We start from the raw sequence: 15,226 nt of genomic DNA, 5'->3' as shown, positions 1-15,226 counted from the left end.
AATATTTGGTCTTCTAAGCTATTAAAATTTAAGATGTAGAACTTAAAAGTATATGACTTAAGACAGACTTTAATACCCTCTATTTTTTGGCGTGAAGATCTGTGTTAGAGGTAAAGGAGGATTACAACCAACTTGAAATTGGGATACATTGCAAGATGGGGTATCAAATCTAAAAAAATCATTGTTTTTCTGAGACAAAGGTGGTTTTCTTTTCCTGCCATTAAAAATCATTACGTTGCTGTTGGGGAGAGGATGAGTTGCAACTTCAGAGGAAAAGCAGCAGAGTGGCTGAGCAGACAAGGAAAAAATCGTAAAAGTCAGAGCATATGTCTGCAGATCACTGGATTCTTCTGGAGTTCATTGCTATGACAGCTGGTAGGTAACAGTCCACAGCGTTAATTCTACAGTTTCAGAAATTCAGTCCTCTTTCCACAGATTAGTTCAAAAAAGGATACAATTTGACCCTAGCTCTGTATCTGCCATTTGATATAACAACCTACTGATTTTACACCATCATGAAATTCTACCAGCTTTCACACTCAGTATTTGGAAGCAAAGGAAATTAGTAGTCCCATCATTCTATTTTACATTAAGTTACTGTTCCTGCAGACTTCTAAATGTTTTTCCACATTTTCAAGGAGGAGGAGCATTCATCTAAAGATAAACTGAACTTTACTGTCTCATTAAAAAGTGAGAACAGTATTCTTAAAAACAAGAAAAGAATTCTTACAGACTTTTAAACGAAACCTCCTGGTAATAACTTAGCCAGCTAGGCGACAGTACTATCTTTTTTAAATGGATAATCATATCATCCTAAATCTGTTAGTGTTAACTGCTGTATGGAAAGAAGCAAACCATATTTTATGTCGCAGAAAAGAGCACAAATGAGTTTTCTCTTTATTATTTAGCTCATAGACGATAACTTCCAAATCAGTATTACGCAATGGTAACACAGTGTCAGTAAATACTGACAGAACCAGCCACACCACTTACTTATTACAGGTCTACTGAAAAGAAAAAGGGCTCCATATATTTACATAAAAACCACACCTGATACATTTTTGTTAGTCAACTGTCAAATGCAGTACATACATTTTGTTAGAAATAGCATTGTAGCTGGATGTACCACTGCATTTCATTCCCTTTTTTAATCCTATCCAAAGAGCAGATAAATACAGATATCCTAGATAACTACGCTGAATTTTGAACAGTTTTGCTGAAGTATTTTAAGTATTATAAATCACTAAAACAGCATATGAAAAAATCTGCCGAGGACCTCAACATTAATCAGTGATACAAGTGATACTTAATGCATTCATCTCACAATCAACACTTTGGCAGGAAGTCTTAATTAAAAATAAAGTGTTTCAACCACACACAAGGATCCTTAATAGCTTAAAAATGCAGTATCCTGTACCTTGGAAGCGATCCACCAACGTAGCACTAATTTTAAGTCAAGTCACATAACTTGAGGCATAACAATTCAGTCCCATCAGAATTCTTTACCATTTTAAAATAAATTAGTTTACTGTGCTTACTATTATTATCAAAACATCATATTATACTATGTCCCAAATTCTGTTACCAGCATCCTGAAAGAAACCTCAAGTCAGGATGAGGTCAACTCAGACCGATTCTTCCTTTAAGTTAAACACCGGTCCTCTTGCATCTACATGAAAAGGAATAGTTTTGAGGTACTATTTAACTGAATTCATTATCTGTTTACTTGACAGTCATTTTCACCTACGTTCATCACACATCTATTGCAATACAGTGCCAAACTGGTGAGGCATCATTTCCAGTAAACAAAGAGGATAACAGAGTATTTAATGCTATCTAACTACTATGCTTTGCACATTGCATAGTTTGCTAAGTATTTTGTAAAAACAGAAATTCCCCAAAAGCATGGCTCAACTTCCACTGAAGTTAGAAGAAGGAAACATTTTGACTGAACAAATATGTCTTGGCAGTAGAAGCATTATCTACAAATCCATTTCTTTTAAGAATACATAGACACACACTTTTTCCCCCCATTTTCTGATTATAGACAGGTAATACATCCATTTTGTATCTTTCCCAATTCTTTGGTAGTTGGCTATTTTAAAAACTTAGCACTTTTCACACTATACACACACCATAATAGTAAATGCTAATTTGATACACAAACCCCAGAACTTTCAAAAGTTAACATTAATCACCATTACTTGTATCATTACACGGCTAATTTGCTAATGCCCCTCCCAATAGATTTATGTCCACACGAAGGAAGTAATATATTTGTGTCTGCTTCCCAGGCAGTACCTGGAGATTATCATGGCTCATACTCAAGACAGTGTCCTCCTCTCCACTATTAACAACTCAATTTGAAATGGGCATGCATTCTCTTTTCTTGAGGCTTGCACGTGCCTTTTCAGCATCCTGAAGATCCACGGCCAGCTCTGCAGAGGCAGACGGTCGCCCCATCCTGCACCGTTTCCCAGGCAACCGGCACAGCACAGACACGCACAGAATGAAGCCAGGTCTGCTGCATTTCTTAACTTCTTCCACTGCTTCTAAACCATTCTAACCATTAACTAAATAAAGCTGAATTTCTGTTAAAGCTTATGGCAGTAATTTTTATGCAGACCACTAAGGTAAGAAAAACTAAGGCTAGCCTATCTCCCGTCCCAGTAGAGAATGAGTGAGCGTACCCAAACTACTCCTCCAGAGAAGACGGGGACTTTGGTGCTGGAGCAAGACCATCATGGCCGACACAGGGAGACCACGACAGTAAGCACTACTGGGGCCACTGTGTTTTGGAAGCAGAGGGTAAGGAGGCAACAGCAGCCACATGTCCAAAGTAGAAGGATGGAGCAGGAAACCTGACAAACAGTTATTGTAGATGCCACCTCCCTTACCAAACTACTGAAAATATTTTGTTACGTCATTGAATGTTCACTCCAATACCATTTTCCATCACAACATTAAAAGAAAAGCAAATAGCCCACCTCTCATGTACTATCCTCTTAAGAAAAACAAATCTAAAAGGCTGGCAGCACTGTATGATTTCAGTTTTGTTATCAGAATTTTATTTTTTCACACTTATGAACAGCAGCATAAGCCAGTGGAGATAAGTGAAGAGGGACAGCGTGTATCCTCCCCTTAAAACTTCACTACCCGACTGTTAAAACGTAAATGTATTTTGAATCATCAGAGGTTTTTGGCAGTAGTAGAGATTAATATTGTCATTTGTGTTTTGTTTTTTTTTTTAATCCTGCAACTCACAAGCATTGAAAATAATCCAGCCAAAGTGCTGCTTCTCAGTGATTCTTCTGTCCAAAAAAAAAAAAATAAATCTAACACTGAATGCTTTTTTTGAAATTAGTAACTCATAGTAAACAGAAAAGTTGCAAGTAACTTTAGCAACCCAAAATATAAACATGGTTGTGTACAACTGCACAAATGAAGCTGGAATAACCAGAGGTTTGAAAATTTGTGCTGTTACATGAAAGCTGTCTGGGATAAACAGGGATAAAAAGAATGTCGCTGCTGAAAGAATGATTTGCAGTCATTAAAATGATTATGACAGCTCCACTCCTGAACGTGAAACAAAACAAAACTACAAATATGTAGTGTGTAGTCAGTTTTTTATTCTAAAGTGTTTTTTGTATTTTTTTTAAATTATTATTTATTTATTTTTCAACAGAATAGTTTTCATGGTAGGCAATGCTTGTTTTTTTCATTAACAGCTCTACTTGGCTGTTACTTAGAACTGTCTTATTTTCCTAATAACCAGCAGAGAACTAAGATAACATACGCAAGTCAGAGATTTTGGCCTCTGCTCCTAAGAGAGAAAAATTTTATGTGAAGTACTAAAAGAACAACGATGCAAAACAAGTTTTGATGCTGATACAAATTCAGGATTTCTGTTCTTTCCAGACTACCACTGGATTTACCACAGAGTCATCTCAACCATTTTGCCTTAATCCTACAAAGAACTGTCACACTGAATATGAACCACAAAACTACCCCTTGCCCTCATATGTGTGATTCTGTATGGCAATACTAAACTGGCACACACAATGGAACAGTTCAGGAATTGAGATGGCTAGATGTCAAACACATTTTGAATAGGAAAAAAAGAAAATAATTAATGGACTGGCTCAGTTTAAAAAAAAAAACCCAAAACAACACATCTAATTCCAGAAAAAGAAACTGGCAAGGAGAGCAGGAATTCAACATCAGGGTAGGCTTCCTTTTTGTCAAAATCCTAACATCACTGACAAGGGTTAAATTAAAACAATAGTTCTTCCAAATAGTAAATCATGCAGGGAAGCTGCCCAGATCTGTGACTGTAAAACCATGATGAGCAGAACTTAATCAAACAGAAGAGCTGGAACAATTGACAACGATGATACTTTAAAAACTTCCCTTAGATGGAGACAAATCATGGAAGTTATCAGAAATCCTTCCAATCTTTTTTAACAGGGTTTCTGTCAGGTAATTAAAGAACAGAAAGAGCAACAGAAAACAACGGGACTGCGTTATTGTATTGTAACAGTAAGTGACCCTGCTTTGAAATAAAAACTTAGACACCTTTAGAATAGGGTCTAAAAAAAATTATAGTATCTAACCTACTGCAATGAAAGTTTCATTAAAATGTTCTTTTCCAACAGAAAAATCTCTTTACAGACAAATACAGTATAGAAAAAAATACTTTAAAGACCTTTCCCCTAAACCTTTACAAATCATGGTTGGACTATCCTGATTTATCAAGATACAAGATCTGATCAAAGATTTTTCTAAGGATGACACATTCATAACATTTCTCCTGTGTAGATTTTCTGGTGTGAATAATACAGCTGAACTTACACCACAACTGCATGTATTATCCGCTGGGTAATAAAGTGAGTTGCTTCAGGGGCTTTTTCCTGGTAAGAACACTAATTTTGTCCTCTTCTCTCCCCAGCCCCATTTTCACGAAACCACAAGATGTCCAGAAATGTCAGTATCTATCAAGTTTGAGTGAAACTGGCCAAAGGATTCAAAAGTTATTAAAAAACCCAGACATACAAACAATGTGGCTATATAGGCATCACCTCCAATCCCTAAAAAACTTACCTAGTTGCAGTATCATGACTGTATCACTGAAGGCACGTGTCACTAATCCAAAATGTCTGTGTAGGGGATAGCATAGCACTCTTCTTCCAAAAGATACCAGGACATCATGAATGCTAGTGAAACTCTGTGTGTATCAGTGAAAAATCCGAATTAGTCTGTGTGCTTTTCAATACAAAGAATTAGTTTTTTGTTTGTTTGTTTTCCTTTAAGGAAAAAAGTCATAGCAGAATAAGGAAAAAAAGCACATTTTTATATCTTATGCATCTAAAAATCTGTATTTTAATAGATATGGAAATCATCACATTAAATAGAAACAGGACACTGCACATTTAGTTTGCATGGCAGAGTAACATAAGTCTTATACGTTTTAGTAGTTTTGAATTAAAAAAAGAATGTAGAGAACATTAGAATAAAACATCTAACTCAAGACTTTGCCATTCTTTAGATTAAAGCAATAAATTATATCTGTCCCACAATATTATATGTATTAAGGGGAAGCTATAAAAAGCCTTTTAAGAATAAAGAAAAATTAAAACCACATGATATTAACAAAATACATGTGTACATATAAGATCTTTAAAAATGATACATGACTCTGCCTTTCATGAAAATTGTAGATATTCAAGACAGGGATAAATATATCTGCTTAGGGAAAGTAGTTCATTGTCGTCCTTTACGAGTGAGGAAGACCTCTAATTTACTCAGGCCAGAGGCATTAATGAGTTATTAAAGACTAAGAGAGTGATTTCCTTTCCAGCTTTCACTTCTAAAAACAAAATATTCCATTTATTAATTCAAATAAAAATACCTATTTCATCTTGAACTCTCAATTTACTAAAATTAATAAAAACGCTTTGCTGACAGCCAGCACTTTTTTTGCATTATATGACTACCTCAACCCATTTTTCATTTTAATGGATCGCTGGTAAGCATTTAAATAATTTATGTTTTGTTATTTAATATTTAGAGTCTAAGGTGTGTACATGTCATGCACAGCAAAATGGCAGTCAGTTCAAACAAACCATAGCTGAGGCAATTTTGTTTACAGATTGATGAAAACACCCGCCTCTACATGGTTTGTATAACAGATAGAGTTATTAACAGCTTGGTGCCAGGAGACTGAATTTTCTGGGTGTGAAATATACTGTTGGCACAGGCTGCGCCAAGAACTGCTATATTATAGGATAACCACATGCAGAAAACCTTCACTATGTTAGGATATGGATCTGAAAAAAAATTGTAGAGTTAAGGCAATCACTGCATTTTAGCTGCACTCCTTTGTGACTTGCTACTGCAGAACATTCAACTGGAAACAAATTAAAACTAACTGATCTAGAAAATCAGTTGTCACAGAACAAGTTATTACTGAATATAACATTCACCACTACTAGAAACGTTTGAAGGACTGAACCCAAAAATCCTGTCAAATTTCATTTTTGATTCTGCAAACTGAGACTTGGCTCAGTAATTTCAGGAATGAGGACAGTACAGTCCTTTCTAGCTTGCCGCCATCGTAAGAAATAGTGGATTACAGGCCAGGTTAAGTCCCTTCCACTTCCAGCTCTGTAACAACTTAATTACACAGGCCTGTGTGCTTTCAGTAAACAATCTGAAAGTGCGGAGAATAGAATTCAGTTTGTTTCCTCTAGTCTATGTTGGTTTCAAAGGGCTAGCAGCAACTAAACAAATCAGGATGTAGCAATAACACTGAAAAGAAGGGCGCGGGTAAAGCAACACACGTCCACTAACTCTACAAGAAACCTGAAACAAAAGTATTTAGCACATGTCTGAAAGATCACACTATCATTAAGCCTTAATGAGACAAGAGTTCTGCAACTACAGAACTGAGGTGTTTTTGCTACAAGAATATGGAATTCAGCTTCTCCATGACAGGTGAAAAAAAAAACAAAACACTTTTTGATTGAGTTCTAAGAGCTTTTCCTATCATTGGGTTTGCATTTACTTCTGGGCTTCAACTCTCCAACGTACTCTGAAGCCACACAGCAGAGTGGAGGAGAAGCCAGAAGCCACCTGATTTGCAGCCAAGAAAAAGAGCAAGCTAGAAGTGCAGAATGATGAACTAGGAAGGCTGAAGAAAGGCTCAGCAGTCAAAACCCCCAGAAGTGAACAATAAGCTGCTTTATAAAGGCCTGCCATCTTCAGAAGTTATTAAAACATATATCTGAGGTAGGACTTAAAGGACACAAGAACACTAAGAAATTACATTCCCTGCTTTTTATGCCCTTTATGCCCTTTCTATTTTAACATGCTTTAGCCAGTTAAACAGGAAGATATCTACGACTTCTGATCAAGGAGCAAGAAAGCTGTATCTTCTTGCCCTAAGCATAGAGTTGCATACATACTGTGGACATATGTGAGCAATAATTACAGTTACTTCCTAAATAAAGGTCAGGACTTGTGAATCAAGCCCAGGAGCTAGGGACAGTGTGCAGACGAGCAGTTTTTTCGTAGTGCCTATCCATAGCTTTTCCAGAATGGGCCAGAAGAAGACCCAGCACCCAGACAGATGAGAGGTCATACTCCATCTTCTTGAGGCTACTAGTAGCTGGGAGCCCAGAAGTCACGATCAATTTCTTGTAACATTTATTAAAAAGAGGACATACACTTAATTCATCTTCAATACTGAAAGAGTAAGCTTTCCACAAAAGCAACATACAACACCAAAAACAAATAATACAGCAAACACATGATGCAAAATTTAAATTTTAACTTACCTCCAGCCAGCACAATGTTGCACTCAGTTTCCTGACGTTCCAAGATGATTCAACCTGATTTTAAGAGGAGACCGTAAAACAAGTATTATCTAATTCAACATTCAAGACTGCTGGCAAACTATTTAAGGTAACATTCTGGCAGCAATTTAAGAACCTTTGTGAATATGAAGCAGCAATTATGTTATGTGCATTGAAATGGCCACAGGACAGCATTAAAAATTATATTGCAACGCAGATGTTAAATAACTGAATTGGTTTCTGTATTGGGAATATCTAGCCCATGCACAAAGCTTTTAAAATACAACAGCAATCACAGAAAAACGGTATTTTAGTGGAATTCTGTCCCTTTTCACCAAGCAACAGAAACTTGAATCAACAAAGCTCAAGCTAAAATGCCTTGTTTCATGAAAACAGCTCAAGCCTTTTGGCTTTCAGAGAGGGTTCTAAAGCCAGCAATACATGTAAAATGTCATTATTCTTAAAATGTGACAGATTCATAGTATTTGTGTGGTAGTGCGGTCTAGTGGGATGATTAGGGCAAAAAGCCAGGAAGTCTTGATCTATAATCCTGGCTCTAGTAAAGATTTGTGTGGCCTGAATGTCTTGGTTTTCCTATTAAAAAGGAAAAAAGAAAAAAAAAAAAAAAAAAAAGGAAAAAGAACCCACAGTGTGTTTTCCACATATACCATACAGTTATTGCAAAGATCAATAAAGAATTGTACAATTGTGTTCCTCGCATATTTGCAATTTTGTGCAACACTAACACGCAATACAACCACCATCCTAGATTATTCTGTTGAATAAACAGGTCTGGACGTTTCTGCCTGCCATTCTAAAATCCATGCCCCACAATTCAGTCTGATTAAGACAGAATGATTTTGATTATATGTTGCAATATTTTGATTAAAAGCATTGAGAAAACATCTCACTGGTTAATATCAGCAGAGGAGATGCTAGGCACAAAGTTATATCTGGAAAGCAAGTCCATTTCAAAAAGGCAAGCTATTCACAGAACAGCATGGAATCCATTCTAAACTTCTGCTGTTTTCTTAATTCTTTATATCCTGTAAAAAGCCTAGGACACAGAACACAAAGTAGAGCTGCCTGCTGCTTGTGTAACAGATAGGCAAACATCAGAATCCTGAAAATGGAAATATGGCTTCCTACTTCCCTCCAGTGTTTGAATACTAGAAAAAGAAAACCTGCATTAGGATTTTTTTATTTTTTAAATGTGTGTAAATTTTAAAAATTTTAAATGCCTCACTCTAGTTTCCAGAACGCCTCAGGAAACACCTTCTATATTCTGTGCATAAGCTTTAAAAAAAACCAACCAAACAAACAAACAAAAAAATCCCAAACACAAAAAAACCCTAAAAAGATCAGTTTTGTTAAAGGCATATAATGGCAGCCCATATAAAACACTAAACACGTGTTTTCAGTCCTACAGACTCAATGACTTCCCATGCTTTTTCAGAATCCAAATCAGTAGTGGTGTTATTACAGACAACCATACCTATTATGGAACTGTCCAAAAAACAGAAGGAAGAACCATCAATATAAAAGAACAATTATTTTGTGAAATCTGCATTTACAGAGATCAAGACACATCACAACACAAAACAAATCAGAAACAAACAGAACTGGAGTTCCTGAAACTCCACTTCTCTCCTACAGCTAAAATGCTGCTCCAGAACAACAGAGTATTTAGAAATCATATTAACCCCCATATGCATCCCAATAGCGCAATCTAGAGATACAAAGTTTTTCATTTTAACTTACTCAATTATATATTTTTAATGCTTGGAGGTAAGTTCACTTTAAAAGGTAAGTTTCCTAAATGACAGTACAGGGTCCAGAACTAGGTTCCTAAAACATGCTAAATTGTTTTTTGGGTTGGTTTTTGGGTTTTTTTCGTTGGTTGGTTGGTTTTTTTAAACTTTTTTAACTTACATTTTTGTCTCCTTCATTGACACAGATTTCATAGCAATACGCCAGAAGAATATCAATTAAACCAAGATATACATGATGACGGCTTCTTTTATCCAGAAGATAAGATTTATTTGTGAACTTTCTCAGCTGTTCTCTCTCTTCCTCAGAAAAGACAACTATAAAAAGTAAAAGGATAATTGATTATGAATTTAAGGCTGGCACATTCATTTTAATAGGTGGTAATACTACTTCAACAATCTCTTTAAAAAGAAGCGTGTAACTAATCACAAGTCACTCATCACTCAAGAAAAAGCCTAAATCATCCTTACTTTCATTTTTAACTTTCATTAAACTCTGATATATTGCTTTCAAAGTCAAATTCCAGCCCTGCAATGTACTGCATGTACACACTGGCAATTTTGAACCCCTCTGAAAGTGCCAAAGATTTCTGTGATGCCTGGGTATCTTATACCGAGATAAGGGTCTGAGTAAATTGAAGTTTCTTAAACCTATGTTGTAAGGGATAAAAGTAAGAAAACAGGACAACAAAAACAAATGTATTTTCTTATTGTAGAAAAGGGTAAGAATTAAAGAAATAGGGAAGGAAAAAAAAGGAAAAGTATAATTCTGTATTTCCAAGCCTCATCAATTTCGACTCATCATCTAGGCATGATTTAGGAGCTTCGTTTATGCTGTCTGATAACATCCTTCCAGTGTCTGAGGAAGATCAAAGATAGATCAAAATCCTATCCCCACTAATGTTGGCATCAAAGCTGCATCTCCTTCCAAAGAGCTATGGTATCCACCATCAGTGACCATCATATTTTGCTTATCTTCAGTGTACCTCATTTAGTTAAGAATGGCTATACTGAGCTGACCCAAAGAATCTTTTCACCCAGTACTTTCTCTTTGGGATGCATAAGGAAGACGACAACAACAACATAGCAGGCATGCTGTGACAATGCATCAAAGTATTTCTCTAGGAAACAGTGGTATAGACATAGATAGGTATGGTTGAATATTGAATGGTAACCCTTCTGAAGAGTACTTAAAAAACTTCAGAAAGGATGGCAGAATTGCCTAGAAATAACAGTAAAGATTAAGTAGATAACTGACTAGAAGCCACCTCTGTACAAACTCAAAGTAAATGAAGAAGCCATTTAGTACAATTAAAACAGCCAGAAGCCAGAGCTAAGAGATTTTCATCCAGGCTGCATGGAGCGCAGGCATTCCATGTCAACAGGCTCTGATTTACTGAATAGGATAGATGTGGTGAGCACATTTTGGTCACATCACAGAAGAAAGTTATAGGCACAGGTGACTTGACAGGAGAAAGAAATGTTACTAGCTTGACAGCTGATCCTTTACTGCACTGAGGAAGTCCCACTCCACGATTTGTTCGAGCACCAGTAACACTGGAACCAGCCTGAGTTTAAAATACCACTCATTGAAGGAGATTTCTCTGACACAGGAACAAGCCTAATGCAACACTCTTGTTATACTTCCAAAATAAACCCTAAGTGCCAGGGGTAGATACATGGTGTATCCCTTAACTCATTGAATTTTAATTATTTATTCTAGGGGGGGAGTGGGACCAAAACCAAAACCTTACAATTAATATCAAAATCTCTCTTCAATTATTCTTTTACCACCCCTTTTTTGAGTCACTATGTTCTGGCATACTTAGCTGGGGGCAGAGAAAAGCTGTAGGAAAGATGTACAAACTTAAAAATGTAACACAATTAATGGTTAACACACTAAGATGAGGATGTGATACTGGCTAAGCATTAATATGTTCCTGATAAGGCACCTGAAGAGTCCTTGCTAGCCAGGCAGGCAGCTGGGAAGGGTCAGCCTTTGTGGCTCCCTGAGACAGATCCTTGAATATTGCTGAGACGCCATCTTCCACCAGTTTCATCAGCACTAACAACTTGACCTGATAACCCAACAATTCCTGCCCCAACTTGATTCCCTGTTTTTCCAGTTTAGGATTTTGCATCTTCCACATTGGTATTGACCTCTGGAATCCTGGAGCTACTGATGATCCTGTCTCAACAATCCTACCTGCAATTTTACTGTTCTTAATTTTCTGCAGACCTTCTTACAGCTCTTTCTTAGCAGCATGAGCCAAGGTCATGCAGCTGGACATAACCCAGAGCCCTGGACCTTTGGGACACAGGCAGCCAAATCCCCGGCGGGGGGCTGGGGGGTTACAGCACGGGTTACAGAAAGAAAAGGTTACAACTCCTAATAAACCAAGTTCCCTTTTACACCCCTTGCCCATTTCTCTATCATAAGGATGACGACTGCAAGTGTGCTTATAGATGTTTCTCCTCAAACATTGCTCATCGTCATTTTACACAACCCACATTCTCAGGGATACAATCCGTCTATAAAACATGTGGTCTTCTTTATCCCAGGAGCTTTCCACAAGCTTTCTAATTTTATGACATGTTTTGAAACAAATGTTTGCGATGCCAAAGGCATGTACATATGCACACACCTCATCTCAAGACATAAAATTACGAATTAGGAAAAACATTTTTGAATGTTTCTTCTTTATGAACTTTTTTAATGTTTCTATCGGCTTCATAACCATGAAATACTTGATTTAAATTCCTATGGAAACTTCTTGATGAGCTAAACATTTCTCTGGAGTCAAGCCAGGCTCCATTTATTTACAAGCTCCCACAAAAAGAAATTCCAGCTTTTATATCATCTTGAGAAAGCCAATCTCTTCCACTTGCTATGATATAGTACAAAGTGACAATTTAGCAAGACTATGGCAGTTCTAACTCTGTTTTTCTGTTAATGCAATGCAGTTCAGTATTACCCCTTAAATCACAAATATAGATGATATATCTATATTCTATCAGCAAATTTCTTTCTAAGTTCTTAAATTGCATTGATTCTTCAGTGAGTCACCTCTACCATTCATATTAAAATTATCCACAAAACCGTATGTGCAATGTCATAGCACATTTGAAAAAAATTAGTTTCTGAAACACATAACGTAAAACCGCTTTGTAAGTTGCTACAGTAGGGTGGGTTTAATAAGGTATCACAACAGGGTGTTTACAGTTGGAAGAAGGTCCAATCAGAAAGAAAAAAGGCATTTCCAATTTCAGCTAGCTTTCACTAGAAAACCCTCTCGTGGAGTACAACACAATTTACTATAAAATCATGTGCAAGTGGCACTTTCACCCTGAAGAGAAGCACTAAAGAGGAGAGGTGAAATTGAAGCTAAAGATGGCAAAGAAATTCTGGAAAGCAAACAGCCAAAAGTTTGTCAGCAAAGACTACTACAGTAGACCAGATTCATAAAGCTTAAAATCAGTTTTGGTGACTACAGTAATGAAGAAGTTTGTTACAAGGAAGCTGCTAATTCCTTCAAAGCAAATAAGAATCTGTCACAGACAGAATACCTGTTAAACAGTTATGCCAGCACTCCCATATTTCTAGGCCCACCTCAATGTGCTTGCTACAGTTAGCAGTCAAGATGTACACATAATCAGGAATGCAACTGTTCTCCTTCAGAAATTCATTATATTCAGTACTGGATCCACTACTGAGAATCCACTCTTCTTAATCAGTGACTACAACCTGAAGTTTGTCTCACAGCTGATCAAAATTAACCTCTCTTATCATCAGAGATAAGAAACAGTCCAACACTGAGAGCAAAAAAATTTACTCTCTGAAGTTTTACTAACAAGTATTTGTTAGATTCCCTAAAATCCACATTCTAGAGGAATACGTAAATGTGAACAATACTTCCCTTCTAAGTAGAAAGCAAAGAAACTCCTGGTGAAGTTCATGAAACATATGAGATAGTTTTCTTCCTCTAAAATGCAAACTCTCTGAAGCATCATAACATATACAACTGGACCATAAACACAGAAATTGCAAGTCTACTACACAACAGCAAACAAGAGGTAGATTAGACAATTCCCAAAGGTAAATGTTACAAGATGTTCATTAACTCACTGCAAAGTGCCAGGTGTTCTAAATAAAATTTCTCTCTCTGGAGAAAATACTTCAATTTTACAAATAAATATCTATGCATTCCTTAAAGTTTTTGAGTAAAAAATTATCCAGGCCTGAAACTCGTTATTAACACATCAAAACCACCACCTACTTTGTTTTCCCAATTCAAAAATACAAGTACGTACTAGTAAGATTACAGAACAAGTAAAATTGTAATTACATTTTCTGCTATATTAAGCCTGTACACTTTTGTACACTTGCGTTACCAATGCTTTATCTAACAATACCTGTACAACAATTAATATCAATCTAATGCAAAGCAGCATCTGCTGCTACTTATCAAGTACCAAATTTGCAAGTTTTCCTTAAGTTTGATTTTTAAATGTTTTGTACATTTGTCAGTGCCAAAATCATGCTTCTTCAAGCCACAGTATGTGTATTAATATATGCATGTCTAAAGGAATCAGACAAATTAATCTCACATACAAAGTTACTGTTAGATGGTACTATAGAGATTACCCTTACTTTTTAATCATCTCCTTTTCTTATTTTAAACTAGACATTCCTCATGTTAAAATAAACGTATTTCAAATTGCCCTTCAGTACCTGACTGTCAATGAAGTACAGTTTACTCTCTAAAGGGGAGGATGACGTCCGACAGCTAGAGGGTGTTTTGTTACAGTCCTACTGATATTTTACGCTACCGATCACATCACTTAAATGAAGCCAGTGTAAGATCCGTATCTCAATGACACTTACGGTTCTAAATGTGTTAGGGGTACTTAGATAAAGTGTGCTATCTAGACAGATAGCTGACTCAGTGGTCAGACTCAGAAAATTACAGAAAAGTATAGGTCAGGAAGGACCTCTGATAATCAGCTGGTCTAGCCTTCTGGTGAAAGCAGAGCCTTGGCTTATGGTTCTGTCAAGCCAAGTCTTGAATTCCCACAGCTATCTCGAAGGAAAATAACTAAGCAGAATTGAACCCCCCCCCTTTTTTTTTTTAATGTTAACTAAAATATTATGCTCAAATATTAAAGTTTTTAAATGTGTACTTCTATCCCTGTAAGTTAAAGAATCAGCAACACCAGAAAAAGGAGATTAGTCAGCAGAGAGCAGATGAGTCAGGAATAAAGTTTGCTACTGATTAAAATCAATAGCTAACAAGTCTCTCTTCAAGCTCTTCCTATGACATTAAAAGAGGAAAGGCAGCACTACTCTGACTAGAAAGACGCCCAAAGGCTTTCCTCACGATCAGCATTTCCTCCAGTGCTGGATACTGCCTTAAAAATACTTGATAATAATACTGTAAACTTAAACAAGTAACTAAACTAAAGAAGCTGATTTTCTATTGATTTGTCTCTTGTGCTTGAATTCGTTGCTATCTGATAAGGTATGAAAGGTTACTGAAACTTTCCACAGTGCTGACATGCTGGTAACATCTCTCTCCTATGTGGACTCTACAACATCTAAAAAGA

General features: G+C 36.4%; 1 protein-coding gene across 1 annotated transcript in view; it reads right to left on the bottom strand.

Annotated features, from left to right (window-relative positions):
* Window positions 1-15,226, bottom strand: part of SHQ1 (SHQ1, H/ACA ribonucleoprotein assembly factor) — a 52,853-nt gene that overhangs the window by 25,308 nt on the left and 12,319 nt on the right. Inside the window, exons 7-9 of the mRNA XM_009585491.1 lie at window positions 9,786-9,940; window positions 7,836-7,889; window positions 5,101-5,224 (exon numbers count right to left, since the gene is read on the bottom strand). Coding sequence (XP_009583786.1) covers window positions 5,101-5,224; window positions 7,836-7,889; window positions 9,786-9,940 — 333 coding nt within the window. The remainder of the gene's footprint in view (window positions 1-5,100; window positions 5,225-7,835; window positions 7,890-9,785; window positions 9,941-15,226) is intronic.

Source organism: Fulmarus glacialis, unplaced genomic scaffold (assembly GCF_000690835.1).
Source record: "Fulmarus glacialis isolate BGI_N327 unplaced genomic scaffold, ASM69083v1 scaffold13119, whole genome shotgun sequence".
NCBI lineage: Eukaryota > Metazoa > Chordata > Aves > Procellariiformes > Procellariidae > Fulmarus > Fulmarus glacialis.
This window is presented reverse-complemented; position numbering and strand designations above follow the sequence as displayed.